The sequence below is a fragment of the Accipiter gentilis genome, chromosome 6 (assembly GCF_929443795.1).
Source record: "Accipiter gentilis chromosome 6, bAccGen1.1, whole genome shotgun sequence".
NCBI lineage: Eukaryota > Metazoa > Chordata > Aves > Accipitriformes > Accipitridae > Astur > Astur gentilis.
The window spans coordinates 8,057,539-8,072,146 of NC_064885.1; the positions used below are offsets into that span (position 1 = coordinate 8,057,539).

General features: G+C 48.5%; 1 protein-coding gene across 7 annotated transcripts in view; it reads left to right on the plus strand.

Moving 5' to 3' along the window:
* DTX2 (deltex E3 ubiquitin ligase 2) overlaps window positions 1-14,608 on the plus strand; it is a 41,584-nt gene that overhangs the window by 13,895 nt on the left and 13,081 nt on the right. For all 7 annotated transcript variants that reach the window (XM_049802796.1, XM_049802792.1, XM_049802794.1 and 4 more), the window contains exon 4: window positions 8,762-8,820. In XM_049802796.1, the coding sequence (XP_049658753.1) occupies window positions 8,762-8,820 (59 nt within the window). The remainder of the gene's footprint in view (window positions 1-8,761; window positions 8,821-14,608) is intronic.

Here is a 14,608-nt window from a genome sequence, read left to right on the forward strand (position 1 = left end):
TTGAGATTTATTTTGAATCTCATTTGTATTTTAAGCAAAATGGTGAATCTTGAGATACTTTCCTTGGTGTCATATCAGGACTTTCCCTCTTTAGGGTCATCTGAGTGAAATGACTTCCCGCATCCTGTTCTTCTTTCTCATGGTCTTTTTCTGGTGCTTTCTTTGCACCTGCTGATTTTTTTGTGGCATCTTAAGCATCCGCAATACTTCTCTGCTCCCGTCACCTTCAAATCAGGCTGAAAATCAGACCTCAGTACTGCTTGCAAGAGCCCCCAGTAAGGCTCTTGCTGTCTCCTGAAGAAGCTGCCAAATACCCCCTCTTGCAGGAGCCACTGGTCAGTGTGTGGGGCTGCCGGGCTGCCTGGAGCCCCTGTCCTTCCACAGAGCCTCAGTGTGATTTGCAAAGTGACCTTCAGGGTGGGAAGATTAAAAATGAAGAGCCAAATGCTGCGGCAGTTGCCTTGCAAGCCTGTCTGGAGCTGATCAGCATCTGGGTATGTTGTATCCTACTGATGGGGGGACAGGCTGTCCTGAAAGGAGGGAGGGTGGGAGAGAGGTGTTCAGAGAGAGGTGGCACAGGCTCCTTACCATGAACTGTGCTTACAGCCCCAGTGATGCTGACTGGGAGGAGAGCGACAGCCGGGAGGAGACCTGGAGGTACCCAGCCAGGGCACTGGGGAGGACATTGTCCTGGCAGTCTGCTGGGCTGGGTCCTGGGAGCTGCCGGGGCAGCGGGCAGCTCTCAGCGGCTGGTTAAACCCTCTGAGAGGTGAGTGCTGGCAGAGCTTGCGCTGGGTTAATGCAACAGCCCTCCAGGGCTGGCATATGCCCCCGCGCTCCCCGCTCCGCTGCTCCAGCTGCTCCAGCTCGGTCGCTTCTTGAGCACTGCTGAAGGTGGCTTTTGTGGCAGAAGCATGTGGTCTCCTCTACGAAGGCCAGCCTGGGGACAGCAGCAGCAGGCAGAGCCCTCCTGGGGCACTGGGACTGCTGCGGTACCGGTGGCAGTGTTGGCCGCGGATGAGCCATGCTGTGGCTGGTCAAGGTCTAGCTGCTGCAACCCGTTTTGCAGCTCAGCTGTTCATGGTGTGCAAGGGGTGAGGTGTCTGGTATCTTGGCAATAATCCCTGGCCTAAGCCAGCCTTTCTGGGGGATGCGAAGGGATCGTACCGTTAAATATTTGCTGGGGACAGCAAAATGTGCCACGTGGGGAAGGCGACAGCTCTTCGGATGCTTGCAAGGGAGTGTGTGAGTGCTGGCAGACTTATGTGACAGGCACGCTCTGTGCAAACCCTGCACCCCCAGCTGTGAGCCTCAGTCCCTCCTCTCCTGGCTGTTGTCTGTCTGTCCCCACTGGGGTGCTGTCGTGGTTTAACCCCAGCCAGCAAAGCACCACGCAGCCACTTACTCACTTCCCCCTGACCCAGTGGGATGGGGGAGAGAACTGGGGGAAAAAAAAAAAAAATCAAAACTCGTGGGTTGAGATAAGAACAGTTTAATAGAACAGAAAGGAAGAAAATAATAATAATTACAATAATAAAATTACAATAATAATAATTTGGAATATACAAAACAGGTGATGCACAATGCAATTGCTCACCACTTGCCGACTGATGCCCAGTTAGTTCCTGAGCAGTCATCCCCCCACCCCAGGCCAACTCCTCCCAGTTTATATACTGGGCATGACGTCACATGGTATGGAATACCCCTTTGGCCAATTTGGGTCAGCTGCTCTGGCTGTGTCCCCTCCCAACTTCTTGTGGCCTTCCAGCCTTCTTGCTCTGGCTGGACATGAGAAGCTGAAAAATCCTTGACTTGTTGCTAAGTAGTGTTTAGACTAACTGAAAACATCAGTGTGATATCAACATTCTTCTCATACTGAACCCAAAACATAACACTATACCAGCTACTAGAAAGAAAATTAACTCTATCCCAGCTGAAACCAGGACAGTTGTGAGCGTGCCCTGAGCACGAGTGTGCTGCCTGGGCTTGCCAGAGCTAGTGTGACATGAAGCCTTGGCAGAACTGAAGCCTAGCCCAGACATGGGGATGCTTCTTGGCACTTGCCTGGCTACAGGGCTTCTTGGGGAGGTGGTTTTGCAGGCAGGATGTTAGGAGCTGTCTTTATCTCTACAACTCCCTTTCTGTTTGTTAACAGTGGTGTTTGCCACTAGACATATCTGTGAAAGCCTCTGTTTTCCATGCTCTCCCCTGCAGGAGCACGCATGGATTGCAGATCGCAGCCCAGAGTGAGGCAGCAGCGGGGGGCTCACCCAAAGAGACCCCAGAGAAGGGCAGAACAAAGATGTGCATTGGTGGCTCTTTATGGATGACGGACGATGTCTGGATCTCCAGTCCTTTAGGATTAGTTTTGCCAGAGGTGCTCTCCTTCCCCCCTGCCAGCCAGACAAATGCAAGCAGTGGGGCAATCTCTGTCTTCCAGTATGGTGCTGTATGTGAAAGGGACTTTTTCAGCACCAGCTGACAGCTCGAGATGGCTTTTCCCCTGTCACCCCTGTGCTGGGTTTGAGTCGGAAATGCCACTGGATGGGTGTAATTGCTCCTGGCTGGGGTTACAGTCTCAGGCTTGTGAAACCCATGTTCCAGCAGAAAATACTCTCATTTCTGTGCATTAGGGGAAACCTGAGTAGCAAACTCTAACAATGTGTTTCATTTAATTCTTAAGCCCAGAACATTCCTGGGTTATTTTATCCCCCAGGTTCCCGGTCTTCCCCCCTCGGCTGGACTTGGCGTGGCGTGGTGGTTAGTTCCCCTTCCCTCGCAGTTGCTGCCCCATCTCCTCCTGCATCACCGAATAGTGCGGCCTTTGTGGCAGTGAAGACTAAGCGCTAATTATCCTGCACTAATTATCCTGCCAAGGTTTTCCGTCTGTGTCCAGCATGCAGCATTGCTCATTCCTCTTAGCCATGATGCGCAATTCCTGTGCTGGCCCTTGCTCAGAGACCAAAGGGAAGGGAGCAGTGGGCCACGGTGGATCCTCTGGTGTCTAATAAAGGTTGTGTTGTGTTCACCCCGCAGCCTTTGGCTCCAAAGCAGCCCTGGAGGATTACTTGCTTTTACAAAACTGGTTATCTTCACAAAGCCTGCAGGGATGACCCAGCTTCTGCCTCTCGGAGCTGAGCTGCAACTGGCAGAAGGGCTCAAAAGCTATTAGCGAGAGACTGAAAGATGGTGCAGTTGCGTACACACGATTTCTTTAGGAAAAACAGCTAAAAATGGCAGCACCGAAGCAAACATCTCTCCTGCAGGGCTGAGAAAGAGGTGTAGTTCATCCTGGAAAGCTGCCTAACTCCCTGTGTGGTTGTGACAGTTATTTCCAATAGGCAGGCAGGATTAGCCCCCAGTATGGGCTGTTAGTAGCACAGGCATGCCTGGGCTTTTGTGGCATTGGCAGTGATTAAATATATTTCCTGCTTGCTGTGGGGCTGGAGGGCAGATGCTGGTGTGAGAGAAGGTGGAGCTCAGGCACTTCAAAATGCAGGTTTAATTTCCCCATCCTCCCAAGAGGGTCAAAGTCACTGGAAAACCCAGAGAGAAGTGCCAAGGCTTAAATAGATGCTAATATCCTTGGCTCTGCTGCTAATGTATTAAATACCTGTGGGCAAGATGTTTTGCTTCTTGGTGCATTAGTTTCCTCCCGTGTATTAAACACAGTTAATGAATCCGGCCTCTCTCACAGACGGCACTGAAATCTGCTGATGGAGTGTGCCACGGCAAGGGTCGCATCCTTGTATCAGTGCCATTAACCGGATCTGTGAAACAGGGGTCAGCTCCCCAGGCTCCCAGCCACCTCCTGGCATGATCCTTCCCACCCCACGTGGGAAAGCATCCATCCCTGGGGCAAGAGCTACCCTGTTCCCCCCACTGTGCTGTCTAATTACAGAGAAGGGCATTCCTGAAACATGGTAAGGAGTGCCCTGCTTGTAATATGAGCAAGTAAAGCTGCAGGAAGCAATCTTCTGGGGGATATGTTAATCAGTGCCCCAGCCAGGCAAATCTCCACTGCAGTTCCACTGGCCCCTCTGACCTTACGCAGCTTTGGGTGCTGGTCTAGGTTAATACAAATAAGGCAGGCAGCTTGAGGGGGGAAAGGATTTTATTTAAAAGCATGGGGAACAGGGGTCTTGGGGACTGGGGAAGGATGCTTACAGTACTGTGGTGTTCCTGAGAAGGATCTGGTGCTGCGCTCCCAAATCTCCTGCAGGGAACGACCCATGGTCAGTACATTGTAGGATCAGGAGGTGTAACTGAGCGACCAGGACCTGGGCAGGGCCTTTCCTTTTCTCTCTCCTCCTTTGCATCTTTCAGCTTTGTCCGTAGGCATACCTATGAGCTCCTCGGGTGGTGAGGAGGGACTCTGCTCGGTGCTGGTCCCGCTGGGTCCGTTGTGACTTGTCCTGCAGCCCTTTGTTAGCCAGCGTGCTTCTGCTGCTGGGCGCTCCTCCCGAGTGGGAGCAGGGGAATCTCCTCTGCTTGATGCCAGGAGAAAAACCACAGACCTGCGTGGTTGCGTGCAGAGCACCAAAAGGTCCTCCTTTAGAGGGATTCGGTCTGGCTTTTGGTGTCTTCTTGAGAAGAAAGGTAGGGGAGAAACTGCTGTATGGTCATTAGCATCATCGTACAGTCGGTTAGCCCTGGGAAGGGGGTTAGACCTTTGGGTGTTGTGGTAGCACTTGATGTTAATGTGAGGCAGGGCTGGATGCAGCCTGATCTGGGAGGAGAAGTGTTGGCTGTTGTCCAGAGGGCTACAAAGATGTCATGATGCAGGAATATGTGGCCTGCTGGCTGGTGTGCAGGGAGAGAGGAAGGAAGAAAGGGCTGTATCAGGTGGAGAGGGTGAGTTGCTAGACTCCCCCACTTCTGCTCCGTTAAACTGCTGTGTACGTGCAGCTTAGGTGATGTTAGGCTCAGACTTGGCCACCCAGTGTTTGAAATGCAGCAGCCGTGGAAGCCATGCTTCCTCTCTGGCCTTGTGCTTTGCCATCTCATTGGTGTTGCAATACCTTGAAATTCTGGAGGAGCGAGTGGTTTTGTCATGCTGAAACATCAGTCTGCCCTGTGTGTGCCCTTGTAGCAGATTTCCTGGGAACTGGTGATGGGAAATCTTATCAGAATCTTCTTCCTGAATCTTTGAGGACAGTGTCTTATTTTGCATCCCTTTCTTCACAACCTGGTGAGCCCTGTTGCACTCAGTCACCTCCAGCATACAGAGCACTGGGAGAGCAGGAGCTGCAGTGAATGGCAGGACAAAATTGGACCAGGGAGGAAGAATTGATACCAGGAAATATTCAGAGAATTCAGGCATTGACTTTCAGGTGTTGCAAGCACAGCCTGAACATTTGGCTAGGAGTCAAAGGCACTGACTGGTTAGAAATCTTGTCTGTGGGCAGCAGAGGCAGCAGGAGCAGGTGTCTCGGTGGATCCCTCTCGTTTCTCCGCACTGCAGTGCTTGCTCTTGCAGTGATGCTCTCCAGATCTCCCTTACCCAAGACCCGCACCAGCCTGCCTGCATCAAGTTTTCTCCTAACTGAGCCTTGCTTGAGTAAATCAGCAGGACCTCACCCCAGCCTGATCTCATCTCTCTCCCAAGAAGCCAGCACTGGTATGGTGATACTGGAGTAGCTTGAGTCTGAGCTGATGGACTAAATATGTCTGTTCATGCTTCTGGCAAGCCTGCTCTCAGAGTTGAGGCACAGCCCGTGTTATACTACAATAGCAATATCCTTCCTTGTTGCCTCTTCCCCATCCTGCTCCAAAAAACCCCACTTCAGACTCAGGGTAGGCTCCAAGTAGCGTTTCTGCACCTTTTTTGGCATGGCATCACTTCCACGCACTGTGGCTGCAAATCTACCCAGGCAGTGTTGTGGCAGAGGTACCTCAAAGCAGTGTGGATTTCCCTTGATTTCGTCAGCCTTAGGTCTGGGCTTTCTGCAGATGTAAAAGAAATCACAGTGCGTGGCAGCCCTGCCGGTACGCTCAGACGGTGTCAAGTGGATGGGTCAGCACATCCTACAACGCTGTTAGCTGAGATGCCGCTAACCGAATGTGCGTGCGTTTAGCTGGTGCGTGTGAAGTAAGAAGTATTTGGTTTTTCCATCATCACGTCAATTGGCTTAAAGCCTCCAGCAGTCAAAACTTTGCCTTTACACCAGGAGTGCAGCTGATCAGCGAGTAATTTATCTGCAGTGCACTCACAGCTTCCAAAACTTGATTGCTTCAATTGCTTATCCATTTCCCTCTGCAAATCTCAAGGGTTCTTCGCACTTCACAGAAGCTCTAGCTCCTGGGTGACTTGGACTTGAGCCTTGCAATGCAGGAAAGAAGAGTGAAGAATTTCTCTGCCAGTCTTCTCAAGGCATGGTTACCAATGATCCTCTTCCCAGAGCAGCTCTGGGTTTGCTTTCTTCAACCTCAGGTATAATGATGCTGTGCTCCAGCCCTTTGGAAGGATCCTCCGCTGCCCATCTGCTTTCCTGGCAGAATGGAAGGTTCAGCTTTGTGCTCTATTGTATTTTTACCTTCCACAGGGAAATGAAAGCACCCAAGGTGGCTGCTGTGCTTCATGGTGTGACAATGAAGCACAAGCTCTTCAGTATCAGTCACAGGCAGGGTCACAGACTGGGGTGGAGGGGTTGTCCAGGCACCATGTTGTCGTCTTGGCTGCTCAGTTGGAGGAGGGAAGGTCCAATGCCTCTCTGATTTTTGGGACCAGGTCTCAAGTTCCTTTTCATAATCTGGTCCTCAAATACCCTCCTTGTCTGCAGCTGGAGAAGGAGCAGCCCTACTACTAGCCATCATCTGAAGAGAGTCATGGGAGCAGAAATGAAGCAAATGGATGAGAAATAGAAGGAGGAGGGAAATACCTGAGAAAGAGCTGTGATGAAGAGGCTGAATCAGGAAAGAAAAAACGTCATGAAGAGGAGTCATGGCATCCATCTCAAAGCCCTTTGAAACTGAGGGGAGAATTTCCGCTGTATTCACTGGGTTTGAATTGGGCTGCAGCAAGAACAGTATGTTGCATCATTTGAAGACATTGCAAAATTGGGGGCAGCAGAGGGGAAAGCACAGTCTTTGAAACAGAAGGGAAACCTCTGCGGTCTGGAGAGCTTTTTAAGGGTCTGGAAGAACTGGTCTCGCTTGGCCAGGCTGTCAGCGCAGCACCAAGCCCTGGGTCCTGCCCAGGGGTTTCTTCAGGGAGTCCAGCGTGCGTGCAGTAACCTATTTCAAACTGCAGCAGGTAGGAGAGGAGGGAGGTGGGGTTGCATCCCTGTCCTGAGGGTAGAAGACAGCCACGTGTCACTCGTGTCACTCGCAAATCTTTTCAGCTCTGGTCATTGTCATGGAAATGTGGACAAAGATTTTAGCGAGGCTGAAAGGAGGGACCTTTGTGATGCTATTTTGGGCAGAGTGGCAGCTCTTGCCTCCCAGCTGGAGAGAATTAGGTTCCCCCTAGATGGTGGATGGCATCTGGGCACTTGACCACCTTAGTCTCTGTGAATTCCTAAGCTGGCCAGGTTTGATGTAATTTTGGGGGGTCCTTGGAGATGGTTGTCTGAATGCACTGTGTATTAACTGCAGCTGATGCGCTTGAGCCTGCATCCATCCCAGGCACACATGCTACCTGAGACAAAATCTGTGGGTGGCTTCTCTGTGCCAGCATGTTGGATTTCAAACGTTCCTGCTCTGCTCACGTGGATCCAGCTTGCTTTGTCCTCTGAGGCCCTCATCAGCTTTCATGCTGCTGCTCACCCTTTCCTTCCTAATTCCTGCAGTCAGCTAATTGCATGACACTGGCTGCCCATGTATCCCAAACTACCTTGAGGTGCAGCTGCCAGTGCTGGCGAACACTCCCAAAACAAGTAGGTTAGGAACCTGAAGGGGATATTTGGTGTCCAAATCCTCTCAATTTCCAAAGGAAGATGGGTGCCAAACTCTTCTAAGTCTCCTTCAACTTTTCCTGCCTTGTTCCCACATCTTGCAGTGACTGCTTGGACGTGCGGGGAGAGTCAAGGCTTGATTCTGTTCAACCCAGGGCTGCAGCTGCATGCACTCAAGCACTTTTCTTGGCCTTTCTCTGCCTCAGTTTCCCCATCTGGAAAGCAGCAGGGGGTGATAATGCTTGCTTCCTTTGATCTGTACATCAGCAACTTCTCATACAGCATGGGGATTCATGCTTTAGTGAGCAGTGTTTCTCTAGCTGGAGACCGAGTCACCTGGAAAGTTTAAGACAAACTTTGCTGCATCCTGGCAGTTCCTGGCTGCATGCCCATGCCATGGACCTGCTGGTGCAGCAGTCTGTTGTAGCACACGGCTGCTCACGGGAAGCTCTGTGGTAGAGCAGCAAGAGCAGGGATGCCTCACAGGATCAGAGCAGGGGGATGACAACAGGGTTCACCAACAGACCCCAGCAAGAGGAAGGGATGAGTCAGGCCCCGCATCCAGCCAGGAGGAGATGGGGCTGAAGACAGCTACCTACACCATAGGTCTGAGGTCCACCTTGGAGATAAGTAAACCTACTAGATAGTTCTGGCAAGGACTGGGCTTCTTAAATGTAGCTGTTGGACCAGTGGGCAAAGGGTGCGTGGGTGGGGTCCCAGGTGGGGCTCATCTGAGCAATTAATCCCTGTTAATGTATCCAGGTCCCTGGCACTCAGGAGGGAATAGTGCATTGCTGAATTGTCTCTGTTTTGTTAGTGATTGATCTGTTCTGTTGAACTTGTCCCTTTTTCTTTTCTTTTTCCAGCGCCCCAAACCTGCCAGTCAAGATGCCCAAACCCAGCAAGGTGAACCAGGCCCTGGCAGGTAAGGATCCCTCTCTGCTTCACCTGCTCTGTCGCTAGGGTTACATGAGCAAGTGGTTTACCTTTCTGTGGCACTTACTTTCCTTTATTAGTTTTTAGGAAGAGTCTGAAATGTTGATGGCATTTAGGGTTTTAGGCCCAAGGACTTTTCAGAAAGGCAAAGAGGGTAAATTTGGGGAAGAATGGGATGGTCAAACCTTAGTAACTGTTCTTCTCATCAGTGCTGGTCCTGAGGCTCTCAAAATGAGTGGGTTTATTTGAGGATTGGGTATTCATCTTCTCCCATAGGTGTGGATGATCAAGTAGCGGGGGAGAGGCCACAGATCAAGCTCAGTGCTAGCTGTTAGTTTATACTTTTTTTTAAAGTTAAGGGAGACGAGTGGTGTGAGATGGTGTGTGGTTTGTAATGTGATTTTTTTTTTTTTTTTTTTTTTTTTTTTTAATGTGGTTTTATTACAAAAGCTGAGGTGGTCTTTAGCTTAAAAAAATGATTGTGATGCCTTGACTTGGAGAAAGGAAGGGACAGAAGTTGAATCAGATGTTGTCTCCTGTGGCAGCAGAATACAGGTTTGCTTGTTATCATCCAAACCTGTGAATATAATACTAAATATACCCAAGGAGTGTGTCTGGGAGGGATGAAAGTGCCAGTTTTCAATGCTCCTTTTCAGAGTAGATTTGCCTGTTAAACATGAAATGGCGTTGCCTTGAAAACGACAACGTGCGCTTGCAGCTTTCAGTGGAAGTGTTTCCATGCCAAAAACCGTCGTTGCGTTTGCTCTGTTTTGACTCGGGCAGCGCCAAACCTCAGGACCCTGGTGTGGTGGTGCCTGGGGATACGGGTGTTCTGCTGAGAGCAGATGTCTTCTCTGTACCAACACTGACTGTGCGCTCAAAATCGTATTGTAACGTGGTAACCCGGGGTAGAGGAGTGCAAAAGACCTGATGTATGGTATTTTCTGGGCTTTTATGTACTTATTTCAGACACTACAGAATATCTACTAACACTCTCCTTCCTCTGGCTCTTGTCCATGCATGGTCTGTTGAGGTTATTAGCTCCTTGGACACCAAAGTTTGCTCCTGAGCAAGTGGAGACAGTTATGTTCTCGCTCTTGGAGAAAATGGTTACCACCTTATTCCAGGAGAGGTGACAGTGCTTGGTCTTCTCCCAAGCATCAGGCTTTACCCTGCCTAAAAATGATCCCCAGGATTGATGTTTCCAGTTGTTTAATGTTATCACCGTCTTGAAAACTCTGCCTTGCACGTCTCTATAGCCAAATGAGCACTGCGTGAAGACTGATACTGAGTGTCTCTGACAGCACGCAGCCCATCTGTCTCCCTGTTAGCAAATCAGTCTTTGTGGAAATAAGGTGTAAAGTCAAGCTCAGACCTTGTCTAGGTGGATGACCTGAGCAGAAGAACTCCCCTTGCTTATAGAAGCTCTGAATTTCATCCCCTGGCTATTAGCGCTGACTGTGTAATTAGGTACTTAATCACACAAAGGTAAATACAGCAAAGAACTGAAGAGCCCTGGTGAATCCAGGCTGTATTAATGTTGTTACCTGTGATCTTGTTCTACATGTGCAAGTTCCACTGTTAATGTGAAAGAGGTGAATACGCTTGGTCCATTTATACCTTGTAGTGCCACATTTAGATATAAAAGGCTGCAGGAGAGCTCAGTAGAATAAGCCATTTACCACCATTTAATAAAATAAAATGAAAAGGTTAAGTTTGTAATTGACAGCTCTGTTGTTGGAGGCTGGGGGTGCAAAAGAAGGAATAATTATTCATTTTAATAATCTTTAGCTCTCCACGAGGCAGCAAGCAAGAGGCACTCTGAGTTGCGGGGGAGTGCATGGGCTGAGCAGAGTGTGGTCAGCACCGAAGCAAATCCCCACAGCCAGCGTCTCCTTCAGATCCAGGTCTTCATAGGACACAGCTTTGATCAGTGCTGTATTGCCTTCTGCCAAGTGTGACAGACCTCAGAGGTACAAGGGAGGTGAAAAATATGAATTTGAGTCTGTCGTTAAAATCACATAGAAGCAGAGGAAAGATCTGGACAAGTTAATTAGCAAGTGAAAGGAAAATAAATCTCTGGGAACATTTCTGGTAAAAAGTAAGCAGTGGAGTTCTGGTAAAAAGGCCAAATTTTATTGAAACATTAATTGGCTGGGTCTTTAGAGACACCTTCTTCCCTTCTATGCTCTGCGCTTTGTTTCTAGAACCTCTTCTGGGAAGTGTTATTTTGTTCACATTTAAAATCCTGCAGATGGTGTTTGAATTACTTATTATTCAAGTTATTCTCTAACACACAGGTCGGGCCCCTTTTGCTCTTCTGGTCCCTGCTGCGTGACTGCTTCTTTCAGCATCAGTGGTGGAAAGGCTGGGGACCCAAGGGTTTTGTGATGATGTGCAGGAGAAGGCAGTCTCAGGTGTGAACTGAGGAAGGCTTTATTCTGGGAAGTGTGTCCAGAACACTCACAGCCCTTGGTCTCCATCCCAAAGTGCCTCTCAGCAGCTTTGGCTCTGGTTTGAAGCAGGAGACATAAAACCCCTGAATCTTGAGGGTGATCTTGAGAAATGCAGCAGGTGCATCTCTTGGATGCAGATGGTGGATAAACAGGAGACGGGTCTGAATGAGAAGCTGTGTTTTGTTTGTGTGATGAGCGCCTGGCAATTTGAGTGAGGGATTTGCAACACTGTCAACCCCAGGTCTTCTAAAAGCACCACTTGGGATCCCAGAAATCATGAAGCTGACTTTAAAACCATGTTTTGTACAAAACCCAATAAATTCTTTTTACTTGCTTTCTGCTATTTTAATACTTCAAGGTGCATGTGGAAACTTGTCTTTTAAGCTTTTTCTTTCCCCCTGAGTATTTGGTTAGTATGGTGAAATGCAGAACAGAGGTCTAAGCAAACTGTTGAACCACAGTGTTTGTGTTTAAGGATCAGCTGGACTAACATCTCTTGGGAATAATGGAGTTTAGCTGGTGTGCTTCGGGGCTGGGGGGTGGACTACGCAGTCATATGAAGACCCTTCTAATGCTATTTTTAAGATGAAGGCTGGAAATTATTTTTTTGTTAAAGGAAACGGTGTTTCTCATTTGCATGATTCCTAGAGCTGAGGCATTTAGGAACATACTAAACAGAATAATTTTGCTGGTGGATAGAATCATACAAATTAGCAATGCTTTTCTGAGATCTCATGCTATTTGAAGGTAAGCTCTGCCCTTTCCCCTCTACCTGCTTAAATCCAGGACTGGAACCAAAGGCACACCAGTCTGAGGTCTGTGCAAAAACAGATCAGTAGCCAGACCTGGTGACCAGAGGGGTGTGTTAGGCTGGGTCTGTGAGCAAGCGTGTGGTCAATGCTCATTACATTATGTAAGGATGTTTTTCCCGTGCTCAGCTTCTGCACAGGATATTACAAAAGTCCTTTATTTACATGGCTGGCCAAGAAAGGCTGGTCGATGTTGTCATAGCTCCACTGAAAATAATTTTACCCCAAGGAGTCAGTAACATTGTACCTCTGGCCAAATAGATGCTTTGAGCAAGAGAAAAGAGGCAGTTCTCTGAGTGTGGTTATTGCATGCAGTCATAGAATCAGATCAGATGCCAAAGGATGCTTTGCAAGGCTTTCTGTCTCTTCCTTCCTGCAGTCCTTGCAGGGAAGAAACCCAGTGGCCAATGGAAAGTTTGAACATATTAAATAATATTTTTTCAAGTTCCTGGGGTAGCTAGTGAGCAGCAGGAGCTCTTGTATGGAACCCTTGCATGGGTGTCCAAAGCAGTCTTGGTCTAGGCAAGCTTCTCTTGTTGCAGCATGGCCCTTGCACATTCAGGTGAAAATTTATCCAAGTCCAGAGCCACATTTTCTCCTGACATAACTCCACAGATGCCTACAACAAGTTCTGAATTGAAGTTGTTGTGTCCACAGGTCAGAATTGGAGAATCGATCTGCAGATGTGATGTGTGTCTGTGTATTGTTTTGGGACACACTCCCACGTAAGGCTTAGATCAGAGGAGATCCCTTGCTGGGGACTCTTGTCACCAAACTTCTGGGAGGATTGTTAGATGCTGAGATTCCAGTATTGTGTTAGAACTTTAAAGGAGGCATTGTTGCTGGGTTTTGAGATGAGCCAGAAGAGCAATGTGACACCAGAACATACCCTTTTTGAATGCTCTCTTGATTTGAATCTGCAGAAGATGATTCATTGTGTATGTCTCTGAAGGCAGCAGAAGGTAAAAGTGGAAAATTACCTTTTCTTGGCCGGTTTAGGATTGTCCATGGTAGAACATTTGGCTGGGGTAGTTCTCCTGGTCACACGTTTGCCCTGTGGTGTATGTCTGCGTTGAGTTGTAGATGCGTTTGCAGGAAGAGAGAAAGTACCTGGAGTAAATGTTTATTTTCTTTGTGATGATTCATGATGCTGGTAGGCAGTTTTGGACATGTTATTCCAGGTATGGCAGGGGCTGTGTTAGGTGGTAACTGAACTCAGCTGAGGTTCTTGTGGCTCATGCTCTTCACTTGGTCTGATTTTTGAAGGCAACATTTTGTCCTCTGACATTAAGAGTCTGAAATCAGTTGTTCAGCCTCTGCTTCTGTCGTGTTCTTTTTTTTTTTTTTTAAGTGGGCTCTGCATGTTAATGTTAGCAAGATGGTATTGATCTCTTAAGAAGAAAGCATTAATTTTGCATTTGCCTATCAGTCAGCTGTGCGTAGGTGGTGATAATCCCTGTTAGTCTTTGGACTTGCTTTTCAAATGTCAGTCTTTGTAATCAGTGCTATTGCACTGCTTAGAAACAGGTGTTTTGGAGACAACTTTACTGTTTCCTTTTCTGTACCAATTCTGGGAAACTGCATTTTGCAGCCTCGGTGAGGTCAGGCTGTCTGAGATGATCTCCCCCCAGCCCTGGGGAGGTCCAGCATCTTCCCTGTGTCTCCAGAATATCGTTCCTCTGGGCTCTCTAATCAGTGTGAGTCAGTACTGCTTTTCTGGGAATACTTCCAACTGTCCTTTAACCTGCTGAAAGTGGAAAGTACCTGCCTAGTGCACATGCAGGTAGGTGGCAGCTTGGGTGCTGTTGCTGGGCTTCAGGTATTCAGTTGTACTCACTCAAAAAACAAGTAGCTTTTGTTATAGGAACATTTAAGCTCTTTCTTAAGGCTCACTGGGAGTAGTGAAGGACTGCTGGCTTAGACCAGGGTTGAGAGCACACAATAGTCTTGCGGTCTTTAGTTCAAGGCTTAAAGGAAGTTATTTTGATTGTGAAATTTCTGGATTCGACGTTCAGTTAGAGGCCTGCTGGCTTGTACCGACATCAGGGGCTCTCCTTGGCTGTAGCTGCTGGGAACAACCCGGTGCTGTCAGTAGGGTGAGACATACTAACTTGGTGCCTGCATTTTTTGAGGATCCTTCTCTGGCCCTGCAGCTTCTGGGAACTGGGGGGGCTACACCTCAGATCTAGATCAACAACGATGGTACTTAATGAGGGTGCTCCGTGGCTGCCTGGTTTGCTGTTGCCTATTTCCATTTGGAAGCGTGTGGTTTCACCATGTGTTGGACAGACCAGCTCTGCCAAAGGTTCTTGGGTAACCCTGGGGAAATTACTTCATCTGTCTGTGCCCATCTCCCCATCCTGTGAAACTCCTTCTGTCTGTCTTTTGGTCCTTAGATGAGAAAGTTTTAGTAAAAGCATCCAACTTTGTATATCAGGAAAGGACTTGAACTGGTTCTGGAGTATTTATTGTACTTGGACCTTACATGAAGGAGGCGCAAAATGCAGTCAGC